The sequence below is a fragment of the Artibeus jamaicensis genome, unplaced genomic scaffold, assembly GCF_021234435.1.
Source record: "Artibeus jamaicensis isolate MK-2021 breed Jamaican fruit bat unplaced genomic scaffold, CSHL_Jam_final scaffold_804, whole genome shotgun sequence".
Taxonomy (NCBI): domain Eukaryota; kingdom Metazoa; phylum Chordata; class Mammalia; order Chiroptera; family Phyllostomidae; genus Artibeus; species Artibeus jamaicensis.
In genome coordinates this window covers 761,845-776,222 of record NW_026522055.1, presented here as the reverse complement: position 1 = coordinate 776,222, position 14,378 = coordinate 761,845, and the positions used below count along the sequence as shown (strand labels likewise).

At 50.4% G+C, this 14,378-nt stretch overlaps 1 protein-coding gene across 2 annotated transcripts in view; it reads right to left on the bottom strand.

The window, feature by feature from the left end:
• Nucleotides 1-333: 333 nt before the first annotated feature.
• The window catches only part of TRPM4 (transient receptor potential cation channel subfamily M member 4), a 34,879-nt gene continuing 20,834 nt past the window's right edge, over nucleotides 334-14,378 (bottom strand). For both annotated transcript variants that reach the window (XM_037140931.2, XM_053659705.1), the window contains 11 exons: nucleotides 13,394-13,506; nucleotides 12,936-13,013; nucleotides 9,601-10,020; nucleotides 5,799-5,931; nucleotides 5,538-5,712; nucleotides 5,048-5,225; nucleotides 1,750-1,928; nucleotides 1,379-1,511; nucleotides 1,111-1,183; nucleotides 913-1,018; nucleotides 334-677 (listed from right to left, as the gene is read on the bottom strand). In XM_037140931.2, coding sequence (XP_036996826.2) covers nucleotides 673-677; nucleotides 913-1,018; nucleotides 1,111-1,183; nucleotides 1,379-1,511; nucleotides 1,750-1,928; nucleotides 5,048-5,225; nucleotides 5,538-5,712; nucleotides 5,799-5,931; nucleotides 9,601-10,020; nucleotides 12,936-13,013; nucleotides 13,394-13,506 — 1,593 coding nt within the window. In that variant the 3' untranslated portion in view covers nucleotides 334-672. The remainder of the gene's footprint in view (nucleotides 678-912; nucleotides 1,019-1,110; nucleotides 1,184-1,378; nucleotides 1,512-1,749; nucleotides 1,929-5,047; nucleotides 5,226-5,537; nucleotides 5,713-5,798; nucleotides 5,932-9,600; nucleotides 10,021-12,935; nucleotides 13,014-13,393; nucleotides 13,507-14,378) is intronic.

Sequence of the window (14,378 nt, the reverse complement as noted above, 5' to 3'; positions counted from 1 at the left end):
GGCGCCCACCCGTCCCCACGCCAAGAAATAATTCACTTTCATCACTGCGTTCCTTCTCTGCTGGGAAGTAGGAAGTGGTGTGTGTGTGTGGGGGGGGGGGTGCAGATGGTTCCTGTCCCACTGAAGTGAGAGCCATCAAAGTAGCACAGACCAGAGGGGTTGCATCGGAGTCGAATAGGAACGGTGGGGTGGAGAGGAGGGAGCAGAGCTGGGGTTACCCAAAAAAATAGAAGCAAACTGACCAAGGACCTCAAACTCACCCCCCAGCTCCAGCCTCCATCCCCAAAGGATTCAGACACCACCAGTTCCCCAAGAATCAGGCATCCAGAAACCTCAAATCAAGTGGCTTTATTTCCCCAGTGTGGGGAGCGTGAGTGGGCTCTGTGGTCCATGCACCCCCAGGACCCTGGAGCTTCTCCCGCCCAGCGGGCTGCGGCAGGGCCTTCAATGGGCCGTGCGTGGACGCCAGAGGCAGATCCTCCCGGAGTGGGGCTGGTTCTGGGAGGGCCCGGGGGCCTTCTGTGGCACCAAGGGATGTGACGCCCTGCGGTGGTCCCGACAGTGATACAGGTGGTAAAGGCCACCTCTTACAGAGGTCCCGGACCAGCTCAGCCTTATTCTGGGAGCAAGAATGCCTCAAGGGGGCTACTTCTTGAAGTCTGCCAACAGGATTCAGTCTGAGGAGAAGAGAGAACAGGCGGTGGGCATAGAGAGGGGGACAGAAAAACTGGGAGAACTGGCCAAAAGAGACCCATGAAAAGCCCAAAGGAAACCAAGAGAGTGAACTGAGGCAAAGAAAGGGTAGTGGAACGGAAACATAGAGACAGGGGAGCAGAGAGCTGGAAAGCCGGCGCACAGAACCAGGTACTGCCAGAGGCCAGAGATAGACACAGGTAGACTCTACACACTGACCTTTGGGCCCAGGCGGGGCTGGGGGCTGGGACCACCCTGGGGGAAGCAACGTAGAGTGGCTCAGGGCCTCGGCCACCCAGCCCAAGACATGGCTACAGTGCTGGACCTGGGGAGCAGACAGGAAATCATGGCATCAGATGGAAATCCACTCCCATCCCATCTTGCCCATCCTCCCCCAGCCTGGCCTGGCGACCTCACCTGCTGCTCCAGTCCTTTCAGACGCTGCTCATACTCGCGGATCTGCCTCAGCTGCTTCAATGCCGTGTCCACCCTGGGCACACAGGAATTCAGGCCTGTGCCCGCAGCCCACCAGCCCACCAGCCCCACCCACCTGGAGTCCAGCTTCCTGAAACTCAGCCTTCCCGGTCCCCGCCCTTCCAGAACCCGGCCCAGTCAGGCTCCGCCTCCAGCCCTCGATCTGAGCCCAAGGCCAGAAACCCCGCCCCTGAGCAGGCCCCGCCCTCACTTCTGCGACGTGCGCTTCAGACGCTCAGAGTCACTTTCCCGCTTGTCCCTCGCACGCGCCAGTAGGAAATTCTCCTTCTGCACCGATTCCCACGTCAAAAGCCGCCTCTCTTCGTCCTTATGGAGGTGAACACCTGGAGAGCAGGGTCAGAACACAGTAAAGGGCCCGCCGCGTCTTCGGGACATGCCCACTCCCAGACCCAGCCTCCTGGCTCAAAACCCTGAGTGAGCCCTCCCAGGCCACACCCCCTGACAGCTTAAGCCCTGCCCACTGGTTCCTCCCAGACATCTTCCCCAGCCTATCCACGCTCTTCTTTCTCTCCGGGTCCCGCCCCTTGTGTTTCGGTCCTTTGGGCCAAGACCCGCTCTCACGAAAATGCGCTGGCGAGCTGGTCCTGTGCCTGCACAAACGACGGCTGAGGAGACGCAGGTGCGAGATAATGATGAAGGGTGGGGCCAGCGCAGGCCGAGAGTGAAATTCCCGAATGAGGCTATAGCGCTGCGCCTTCCAATAGAGGTCGCTGTTGCCCTGTACTTTGCCAAAGGTGTAGCTGTGGGGACCAGAGGTCAAGGGTCACTAGAGGTCAAAGCCCAGTCGGGGCAGTGGATCAAGGTCAGATATCAGGCAATATGTTCAAAGTACAAGGTAGCAGGCGAATGTCAGAATCAATGTCAGAGGTTATTACAGGATGCAATTAGTTAGTGTAGGAAGGTCAAGGGTCAGAGACCAGAGGTCAAGTTGGAAATAACACCAAGGATTAGGGTAGAGGTTAACCTCAGGTTCAAAAAGTCAGTCTAGCCCTGACTAGTATAGCTCAATGGATTGAGCGCGGGCCTGTGAAGCACAGGGTCACTGGTTGGATTCCCCAGTCAGGGCACGGACCTGGGTTGCAGGCCAGGTCCCCAGTGGGGGACACTTGAGAGGCAACCACACATTGATGTTCCTCACCCACTCTTTCTCCTTCCCTTCCCCCCCTCTCTAAAAATAAATAAATAAAATATTTTAAAAAGTCAGTCTGAACACAAATAAATGAAATCAGCAATAAAAATGGGGGTATTACTACCAACCTTACAGAAATAAAACCGATAATAAGAGAATACTATCAACAATGTACACCAACAAAAAAAGATAACCCAGGTGACCTGGCTGGTGTAGCTCAGTGGATTGAGCGCGGGCCTGCAAATCAAAGGATCGTGGTTCAATTCCCAGTCAGGGGACATGCCTGGGTTGTGGACAAGTTCCCAGCAGGGGACACATGAGAGGCAACCATACATGGATATTTTTCTCTCTCTCCTTCCCTTACACTCTAAAGATAAATAAAATAAAACCTTAAAAAAAAAACCTAGGTGAAATGGAAAAGTTCCTAGAAACACACAAATTACCTAAAATGACACATGAAGAAATCAAAACATGTTTCTGGCATAAGAACAGACATAGCAACCAATGGAATGGAGTTGAGAGTTAGAAATAAATCCATACATCTATGAGTGTTATATAGCTCAGCGTGTGCCCACTCTCAGAGATATACTGAAATCCTAACCCCTAGTACTTCAGAATGTGACCTTATTTGGAAATAGGATCTTTATAAAGGTGATCAAGTTAAAAGGAGCTCATTAGGGTTGGTCACTAATTCAATGACTAGTGTCCTTATAAAAAGGGGAAATTTGGCCCTGGCTAGTGTGGCTCAGTGGACTGAGTAAAGCGAAGGGTCACCAGTTCAGTTCCCAGTCAGGGCACATGCCTGGGTTATGGGCCAGGTCCCCAGTTGGGGGCAGATGAGAGGCAACCACACACTGATGTTTCTCTCCCTCTCTTTCTCCACTTGCCCCGCTCTAAAAATAAATAAATAAATAAATATTTTTTTTTAAAGGGGAGCAAATTTGGACACAGACATGCACACAGGGAGAACGCTTTGTAAATGTGAAGAAAGAGATTGGAATGGTGCATCCAGAAGACCAAGGGAGCCAGAAATCCACCAAAAGCTAAGCCAGAGGCATGAGGCAATTCTTTCTCACAGGCCTCAGCAGCAACCAACCCTGTCCACACCTTGATTTTGGACTTCTAGTTTCCAGAGCTGTCAAACAATAACCTTCTGTAATTTAAAGCAACCCACTCTTCGGTACTTTGCTGGGGAAGCCCTGGGAAACTAATGTGATGGGCAATTGACTCAGACAGCCAAGTCCATTCAGTGAGGGGGAAACAGCCTCTCCAACTAATAATCCTCAAAGGAGTGGATTTCTGCCTGCAAAAATAATGTAGTTGGATCCCTACCTCACACCATACACAAAAATGAAGTCGAAAGGGACTACCAACCGAAATATTGGAGCTACAACCATGAAACAGGATTAATCTTCGTGGACTTTGGACTTGGCAATGAGTACTGAGATAGGACACCAAAGGTACAAGCAACAAAGGAAAAAAATAAATAAACTGGACTTCATCCCAGTTTTTGATGCGCGAAACTTAAAACTTTTGCGCATCAAAGGATAGTATCAAGAAAAGCAAAAGACAACCAACAGAATAGGAGAAAGTATTTGCAAATCATATATCTGATCTCTGTTTAATATCCAGAGTATATAAAGAAGTTCACCAACAAAAAGACAACCCAATTAAAAAACCAGCAGAAGATTTGAATAGGCATTTCTCTGAAAATATACAAATGGGGTAACAGGCACGCAGAAAGATCCTCCGCACCATTGGTCATTAGGAAAATGCAAATCCAGACCAAACCAGTTCATACCCGCTAAGATGGCTGCCACTTGCTACGGAAGGAAATAACTGTTGGCAGAAATACAAAGAACTCGGAACCCTCATCAGTTGTCAGTGGGGATGTGACATGGTGCAGCTGCTGTAGAAAACAATTTGGTGGTTCCTCAAAAAAGTGAAACCTAGAATTACCATACGACCCAGCATTCTCATCTAGTAACGTACCCAAAAGATCCAAAAACAAAGACTTATACAGATACGTGAATGCCAATGTTGATAGCAGCATTATTCATGACAGCCAAAGATGGAAATGATCCCAGGCCCCAACAACAGAGGCATAAACAAAATGGCTTAGGTCAGCGTGATGGAATATTACTCAGCCATAAAAAAGGAACAGGGCACCAACACATGCCACAACATGAGTGAACTTTGAAAACTTAATGCTAAGAGAAATAAACCAGGCACAAAAGGTCAAATAGCGCATGATTCTGCTTATAAGAAACATTGAGTACAAAGTCACAGAGATGTAAAGTAGGTTAGCAGCTACCAGGGACTGGGAGGGGAGGGGGAAATGGGGAGTTGTTGCTTGCTTACAACACTTTTATTTGGGGTGATGAAAATGTTTTGCAAATAGTGATGATGGTTATAAAAATTATCAGTATAACTAATGCCACTGAACTGTATACTGAAAATGTCAAAAATGGTGAATTTCATGTTATATATATTTTGCCACAATAAAAAAAAAAAAAAAGACTGAAATACCGGGCCTGGGCTCAGGGAGAGGAGCAGAGCCCAAAGTCCAGGTCTGGAGCAGCGTCTGGCTGGGTCTGCAGACAAGCCAGCGTTAGATTTGAGTCAGAATTCAGGGACTAAAAGGGAAATGGGCCGGCTGGTATCTAGAATCCTGCTGGGGTCAAGGGTCATGGTGGGTGACTTGCGATCAGAGAGGGCACGGCCTCCTACCTGAACATGGCGATGAGGAGGTTGACCAGTACGATGTTGGCCACCAGCAGGAAGATGACGAGAAGGAGCACTACCAGCCAGTTGGCGTAAAGGGAGACGCAGTAGCCGTCCTGGGCCCCAGAGGGGCGCGCCCACAAGCCCTCCTCCGTTGAGCAGTTGGTGTGCTTCATGAGGGTCACTGCGAAGGGACACACTCAGAGACGGGGGCAGAGAGGCGGGGCCCTAATGAAGACAGAAACCCAAAGGGGCTTGGGGGAGCAGACACCCAGCGAGAGGGAGACAGAATCCCAGAAAGTGAGGGGGACGAGACCCAAAGAGACACAGGAGGGGTCAGCGACGGAGAGAGGACAGCGTCCCCTAGGGATGAAGGGGAGGGGCGCATGCTCGGAGACCCACAGAAGCAGAGACTCGGCGAGAAGGGTGCAGAGACCCAGATGCGGATTGGAGAGGAGAGATTCACAGGGAGGGTGTCGGGCCCCTCCCCTTGTACCGTCCATTTCCTCCTGCGGGATCTGTCCGAAGATCTGCAGGTAGGGCCGGTAGAAGACACGGCGCAGGATTTTCGGGAGGTCTTGGTCCTGAGGCCTAAGGAGACCCTCCGTCGCCACCCCGTAGGCAACCAGCCACACGCCGAGGAAGAACAGGAAGAAGAACACATCCTTCATCTGCAGGAGAAGAAGATGAGACCAAGCCCGGCCCCGCCCTTCCCGGCTCTGGCCACGCCCAGTCCCCTCTGGCCCCGCCCCCTCACCATCTTGCTGACAATGACGATCTTGGGCCCCAGCTGTTTATTGACTGTGAAGATGTGCAACAGTCGCAGCGTGAAGATCATGAAGTCGAGGCAGAGGACAGTGCGGCCCAGGTCATATAGGCCCGGAGTCAGCCTGGGGTGCAGGGAGACAAGACAGGGGTCACTTAAGGTCAAAGGGTGCCTAGGGAAACCTGTGTCTTCCCAACAGCAGGCTTCAGTTGAAGTCGCAGCCTCCCCAGGCCAGAATCCGCACCGCCCATTCACCCAGGTATATGAGATTTTCCAACGTCAACGGGGCTGCTCCACCATGGGACCTCAGTAAGGGGCCTGAACAGAAACCTGGGAGGTCCCTGTTTGGATATATGTCCAACCATCAGTGGCAAAATATAGAGAGTTCTGGAAAACCAATCATCAGAAGAGAAAGGGCCGAATGGGAAAGTGGAGAAAGGCTGGCACACATTTCATAGAGGAAAGTCCAATGGCCCATCACATTGGTGGACTATGGGGAAAAGAAAAATTATATTCCTATTTTGCATAGTCATGTGTGTGTGTATAATCAATGAACATAAAATTATATATATATAATATATTGTAAAATATATATTAAATATATAAATATATAATATATTATAAAATATATTATATATTATCAATGAACATAAAATTTTTAAGTGGGGGCAAAGTTTATGGAAAGACAATTGATAGGCGTCTGTGTGACTATTAGCTATGAAAAGATGCCCAATCTAACTAGTAGTCAGGGATGCATACATTTTAAAGAGAGAGGTCATTTTTACCAGTCAGAGTGGCAAAAAATTTTTTCAGTTAAATTCAGAGCTACAAGATTTTAAAGATTAAAAATACTAGATTTTGTCAAGCATGTCCTCAAGAGGGTACTCTCTTACGCTGATGGGTGTGCAAACAGGTGAAGCTATTTTACAAGAAAATCTGTCCACATCAAGAATATACATACAGCCCTGGCTGGTGTGGCTCAGTGGATTGAACACAGGCTTGCGAACCAAAGCATTGCCGGTTCGATTCCCAGTCAGGGCAAATGCTTGGGTTGCGGGCCAGGTCCCCAGTTGGGGGTGTGCGAGAGGCTACCACACATTGATGTTTCTCTCTCTCTCCCTCCCTCCCCTCTGTCTAAAAATAAAGTAAATAAATCTTTTTTAAAAAAGAATATACAGACGTATATTCACAATTCACAAAATTTAAATCTGGAATGTAAACTTTTATTACTCTGGAATAATTAAAAAATTGGAAACAACCAACATGTCCCATCTGGAAGTGACTGGCAAAGCAAAATGATTCATCCATGCCATTCTGGAGATCACTGGAAATTTCTCTATTGTAAGTCAAGATCTTTGGCTTTTTTTTTCCCCCATGAGGCAATTTCTCTTCCCCCTAGAAAACAATGAGCTTGACAAGATGTGTAAAATATCACTGGGATTCCTAGAGCGTGCTAGCAGATGGCCTTAACACTTTAATCTCACATGATACTTTGTACAAAATACAAGAGATAAACACAAGCGTGGTGTTCTGGGAAACTCTCTTACATGGTGGTTGGAATAAACTATTCATGTCGTATTACTTGGTAGCATTTCTAACACAGCATGGGCGAAGCATGCCTCTCAGTGTGTCAACTGAGGAAAGACTAGAAGGTATCTCTTATAAATAGTCCACGCAAGGAGCCGTGTCTTCACTGCTAGGACTTTATAGAAAAAGAAAAAGAAACAGCAGCAGCGGAGTACTGAACCCAAAGCAGCCCGTATATGATGAATATCTGGGGGAAAAAATGAAATAGACTTTGTGGAGAAACGTTTGGCCCACTTTCTACCTCTTGAAGTCCAAAGTTTTTGTCTCAATGCCTTATGAAAAGAATTCATTCATGCATTAAATTCTGGCACGGAGAAATCTGTCTTGTCTGATCTTTAGCCAATGGTGGCTGAAATCCCTTCATCTGGAATCTGAGGTGGCATTTTCAAAGAATACGATACATTTGCAAATACTGGCAATGGGAAAAAATGTCAGGACATATTGTAGATGAAAAGAAAAGATTGCAGAAGAATACACAGAATATACTGTCATCTGTGTATAAAAGAGGTGCGTCTATCTGTCCATGTAAATGCATAGAAAAAGAACAGGCAGGACGTGCACCAAACCATTGATGGAAGTAACTGTTGAGAAAATGAAAACACATGAAAAGACTGAGGAAACTATTGGGTTTTGTTCTACGTCCTTTATTCCTTGAATCTTGTTCAATGAGGACATATTTTTGCAGTTCTTTGGTAATAGAGTATATTTCAAAGATATTTTCAGATGAGATAGAGACAAAGAGTGACTTGAGGAGAGAGCACAAGGTACCCTCAGGGTACCATTTGGTGAGACCTCAGGGCCTTAGGGAACACAAATAAAGGACGCAGAGTCTGGGAAGGGGGAAAGAAGGCTTCCAAGACAGACACCGCAAAGCTGAGGCCTAAAGGAAGCACGGGAGTTGGCTTGGCCAAGGACAGGAGGGGACAGTGTTTCAGGACAGGGGACAACACGTGCCAAGACCCAAAGACAAGATAATTTGTTCCCAAGGACATTTCAATGTGCCCTTCGTGCCCTCTCTCTGGGCACCACACTGTGTGCCTTGGAAACTACGGAAGAAATGAACTGACATTATATAGCCCATTCTTGGCCACAGAAAGTATTTCAGGGGAATCCACAACTTGTGTTTTACAAATCGGCTAAGAAATAGAAACAGTTACCGTTCTGTGCACGGAATAGCTGATACACCATCCAAGCCTTCCTGAGGGAATTTGAATCTATGACATTTGATCCGGGAAAATGGGACGTGAAATAAATCAAAGCCACAAAGGAAAATTCACACACACACACACACGGAGACTCAAAATCTGGCAAAATTCACTATAGACAAAAACATAAAGGATGAACCAAACAGTTGTGGCAGAACTTCACCCAGATAACAGTTAACCATATTGAAGTAATTCCGGAAACTGAAGGGACTGAAGCTGGTGTAACTGCCCTGCACGCGAAATTGATCAGGGAAGTTTCAAAATACTTCCTCGATAAGAATTCGTCAGTAGTGGTAAAATTCTGCTTACAAATTTGTAATTACACAGACACAAAATATCAAGGACCGAGGTCAAAGCCCCTGTCCCCATGACGAAGGAACTGCAGGTAGGGTTCCTTCTCAGAGGGTTGGGGTGAAGAAAACACAAAGAAATCCGGAGACAGCCCTGGAGAGAAGGGGGCTGCAGGCCAGGCAGGGCCCGGATGCCAGGCGCATGCATGGACCCTGGGGAAGGGAGGGGCAGGTCAGCTCTGGGAAGAGCCTGGAGTCCAGGAGGCTGGGGCGCGGGTCCAGGTGGGAGAGGTGGCCGTGGATGGAGGGGGGAGGGACGGAGAGGGTCAAAGGTGGGAGGTCAGGACCCTGGACGCAGGCTGTGGAGAAAGAGGAGGGAGGAGGGGAAGCGGTGGCCAGCCTCCAGCCTGGTTTCGGTGGAAGACACTGAGCACAGCGGGTCAGTGGTGCCAATTGCAGGGCCAGGTTCGGGGGCTCAGAGAAACCCCCAGGAACCTCCAGATCTGGCGGAAACAGCGGCAGAAGCAGCGGAGCCCTCACTTTCACCATATCATCCCGGAAGCCAGATACCCACGTGGGATCAAATTGTTTCTAGACCATCTTTACGCTATCTTTTCCATCCAGAGGGGTTTTCTGTTTGTAGCTTTAAGAGTAAGCGGAGCGGGTTTGGGCTGCTCTGGAGCCAGAGGTTTGAAGGCCACGGGGACTCACCGGCAGCCCACGCCCAGGAGGAAGCAGGTGAGGGCCACGAGGTCGCACTGGTTCCAGGTGTCTGTGAGGTAGACGTGCAGCCGGCGGCGCAGCGGGGTCCGGCAGGGGGCCGGCCCGGGCCCTCCGGTGGCCAGGCTGCCCCAGCCGCCGCCCAGGCCCTGGCGGAACTCCTCGCAGAGCAGGGTGAAGGCCCAGAAGTACAGCAGCAGCTCCAGCGCTCCGGGCAGCGAGGGTCGGAAGTCCACCAGCAGCACCCGGGCGAACAGTGTCAGGAAGAGCAGGTAGCTGACCACGTTGCCCAGGAAAGCCGTCACAGGCGCCCCCCAGAACTGGGACCAGCGCCGCAGGTGCGGGGAGCACCCGCTCCGCCTGGGCTGACTCAACACCCCCAAGGGCACTTTCTCAGGGGGGTCTCCCGGCCTGAGAGAGACGGAGGGAGAGGAGAGCTCAACTTGACCTCTGGACCTGACCTTCACAATTAGCAAGACCGCTAACCTGTCCCATGGCCTCCGCCACCCTCACGACTTCTGACCAGGCCTGAACTTAAACTACGTCTGAGGTCTGCCATCTCCTTGACTTGTGATCCCTGTATCTAACCTCCGACCTCTGACATCTCCTACCAACAAGACTGCTTACCTTTCACCTCTGACCTCTGCCACCTTTCTGACCTCTGGCCCTGGGATGACTTCTGACTCTTCTCTGGCTTCTGACTCCCAAGTCCTGTTCTTTCACTATCACCATCTCTGTCTCTCTGTCTGACCTTGACCCATCTACCTGACCTCTGACCCTCAAGTATGACCTCTGACCCCCTCACTTCCATGACGTCAGCTCCCCAAGGTTGAAAACGTAGACCCTGCATATCAACCTCCGACTCACAGATTCTGAGATCAGAGTGCCTAGTACAGTTCTCTCATATGAGTCTTCCTTCCCCATGTCTGGTATCTGACCATACAGCCGTATTTGGCTTCCGAATTCCCACCTTCTCAGTCCACACGTATCTCCAATCCTTCTCTCCTGAGTGCTGATCCTCTGTCTCCATTTCATCCTGACTCTTAATGGTGACCCCAAAGAGAAATGCCAAGATGAGGAAATACTAGGAATAACATGTTCAAAAAGCCAACAGGGAAAACAGACAGGTTTGGAGAGGCAGCGTCTCTTCACAAACCAAGCAGAAACTACCCAAATGTTCATCACCCGGTGAATGCATAAACAGAACATGGTCTCTCCAGAAAATGGGATTTTATTCAGCAAAAAGAAAGACTGGAGCCCTGGCTGGTGTGGCTCAGTGGATTGAGCGCGGGCTGCACACCAAAGGGTCGACAGTTCGATTCCCAGTCAGGGCACATGCCTGGGTTGCAGGCCAGGTGAGAGGCAATGGCACATTGATGTTTCTCTCTCTTTCTCCCTCCCGTCCCTTCTCTAAAAATAAATAAATAAAATCTTTAAAAAAAAAAGAAGAAGGAACGAAGCCCTGACATATGTGCAGTGTGGCTAAATCTTGAAAAATAATGCTAAGTAAACGAAGCCAGCCATGAAGGATCTCATAGTGCATGCTTCCGTTTGTAGGAAATGGCCAGAAGAGGCAAATCCACAGGGACAGAGTGGTCCCGTGGTGGCCCGGGCTCTGGGGAGAGGAGAACAGGGTCAGTCAGTCAGTGACTGACTGTTAATGGGGGACAGAGTTTCTCATGGCAGTGATAAAAATGTTTTCAGATTAACTGTGGTGGGCCCTGGCTTGTGTAGCTCAGTGGATTGAGCACAGGCCTGTGAAGCAAAGGGTCACCAGTTCAATTCCCAGTCAGGGCACATGCCTGGGTTGCAGGCCAGGTCCCCAGTAGGGGGTGTGAGAGAGGCAACCACATATTGATGTTTCTATCCCTCTCTTTCTCCTTCCCCTCTCTCTAAAAATAAATAAGTAAAATATTTTGAAAAAAAAATGAATTGTGGTGGCGATTTCAAAACTCAGAATATACTGAAAACCACTGAATTGTATAACCTTAAGTGGGTGAAGGGAATGGTATGTGAATTATATCTCAGTAAAGCTGTGCTAAGGAAATTCAGTGGACCCTGGCTAGAGCGCTGTCTCCAGGCACCAAGGTTGTGGGTTTGATCCCCAGTCAGGACACATACAAGAATCAACCAATGAATGCATCAATAAATGAAAAAACACATGGGAGTTTCTCTCTCTCCCTAAAATAGATTTTTTTAAATCATATTTAAATAAAGAGGCCCTGGCTGGTGTAGCTTCAGTGGATTGAGCACGAGCCTGCGAACCAAACAACCGCGGTTCGATTCCCAGTCAAGGCACATGCCTGGGTTGCAGGCCAGTTCCCAGCAGGGGATGCATGAGAGGCAACCACACATTGATATTTCTCCCTCTCTCCTTCCCTTCCTCTTTAAAGACAAATAAATAAAACCTTTAAATATATATATATATATATATAAAAGAAAGAAAAGAAGTGGAAAGAACAGTAAGAGCTAAAGAAATTGAGAAGCAGAGAGGAGTACAAGGGAATGACAAGGGAATAGCCCTGATGTATCCATTGCACCCTCTGCAGCATCGTGGGACCGAGACCGAGTGGTGGGCTGGAGCATCTCCCCCGCCCAGAGGACTGCCATCTTGAAACACCCACAGCCGGGCCACACAGATTCCTGGGCCTGGCCCCAGGCCTCCCTGGGAGAGGGAGGAGCCAGGGGTAAGTCCGAGGCTAAGAACCCAGATTCAGGCACGAGAAGACCTGGGTTCCAATCCCAGCACTCCCACTGACCAGTCACGTGACCTGAGTCACAGAAGCGAAGCCCTCAGTTCCGTCACCTGTGACTGAGATGGTAACAGAGCCCACTGCCCAGGGTTGCTGAGAAAACTCAACGAACTGATTTTCAAAGGACTTCGCAACACAGCTGCCCACTGTCAATGTTCTACAACACCAGCTACTGCCACCATCATTGTCACCATCAGTCACATGGTGCAGAAGGTGGGAAATCACTTGGCCAGGACGCCACTATTGGCCCTGACACGGGGCCTTCTATCCAACCTTTTTTTTCCCCCCCAGAAGGGTTTATTTATTTATTTTTAGACAGAGGGGAAGAGAAGGAGAAAGAGAGGGAGAGAAACATCAATGTGTGGTTGCCTCTCACGCGCCCCCTACTGGGGACCTGGCCTGCAACCCAGGCACGTGCCCTGACTGGGAATTGAACAGGTGGCCTTTTGGTTCAAGGCCTGCGCTCAATCCACTGAGCCACACCAGCCAGGTATCCAACATTTTGGAGTGTGTACACACACACACACACACACACACACTCACTGCCTCACATAGCCTCGGCGCTTCACTCACCTGAATGGCCCTTCCCCATTGACACCCCCATCCACGCCCAACCCCATGTCCTTCTGCGCAGGCTCCTCGTCTGACTTCCTGGCATGGAGAGAAGCACAGTGTGAGAAATGGCCGGGGTTGGGGGGCGTGGCGAGGAGAGAGCGGGAGAGGGCTCCCCTGGGGATACCCAACTTCTTTACCCAGACACACGGCCGGGGGACGGAGAGGTGGCCCCCCTAGAGTCACCCCAGAGGGACCTGTCCCAGAGCCAAGCCAGAGGGCAGAAGAATTGCTCCTACAGATACAGAGAGCCCCCCTCCACCCCCAAAGCTCACCTCCCAGAATATGCTGCCAGTGTTCGGGAGGGAAGGAGAGAAAACAAAGCAGGAAGCACTGGACAGACTGAAAGGTGGCCAGATGTGAGCAGAAAGAGACACAGAGCACCCCCCCTCCTGTCAACCTGACCCCGGGGGACTGACCTGAAGGTGATGAGGTTGGTGTAGATGAGTGGCGGGCAGAAGAAGGCGAGAACCAGGGCCCAGATGGGCGTGGTGCTGTCCATCTCCCCCCACCACTTCTGGGTCAGCAGGGACTGCGGGGTGTGGGGGAGATGGGGAGCCTGAGTCCCACCCCCCCCCCCGCCCCTTCAGGGGCCCAGCCCCTTCCCGCAGACCCCTGGCAAGGGTTCAACCTGGGCACCCTAACGATCGGGGTGGGGGAAGGCAGCCAAAGGCCAGGACCACCCTGCCACAGCTTTGAGCTTAAACAGCCCACGTTTATGAACACAACATGCCAGGTACTGGCATTTACCATCGACTAGCTCACCTGACCCTCGCCACACCCCCAGGAAGACAGGTACTAATATTTCCTCCCTTTTCACAGAGATGGAACACAGGGAGGTTAAGAAAAGACCATAAATAGACCCCACTGAGTTTCACCACTACGTGACACTAAGGACTCTGGGTATTTCTTTCTAATGCCAATCAGATCATTCCCACAGCTGAGGATGGGGCTTCCCTTTGGGCTGAGTTGGCCTTCCTGTCATGTCCTGTACCCTGTACCAGGGTGGGCCTGTGGGTGCCTCCGCCGCAGGTAGATTGAGGATACCGAGAAAGTTCACCATGTTGGGGTGGGGAGGACTACAGGCAAGCAGGGCTGCCCACGAGAGAGGGATGCCAGCGGGGGGCGTGGGGTTTCCCAGCCCAGAGCGCGTCTGTGTCTAGAAAGCTACGAAATTGCCGGGTGAGGTGGGTGAGGTCATTCCCATCGCGGAGACCTGGAACCGGGTTCTCCAAAGGAGCTGGGAGGGGCTTCTTGTGCGTCAGAGCTGGGATTTCCCTCTAGAGTCATTTGCAATTCTTGCGTGCGGAGGGGACCGTTTTGGGAGGGTGGGCTTTGCTGTGGCAGGGGGTGGGGCTCCTCAGGGGAAGAGCAGCTTCTCTGGGACAGGGTTGAGGCTGTCTG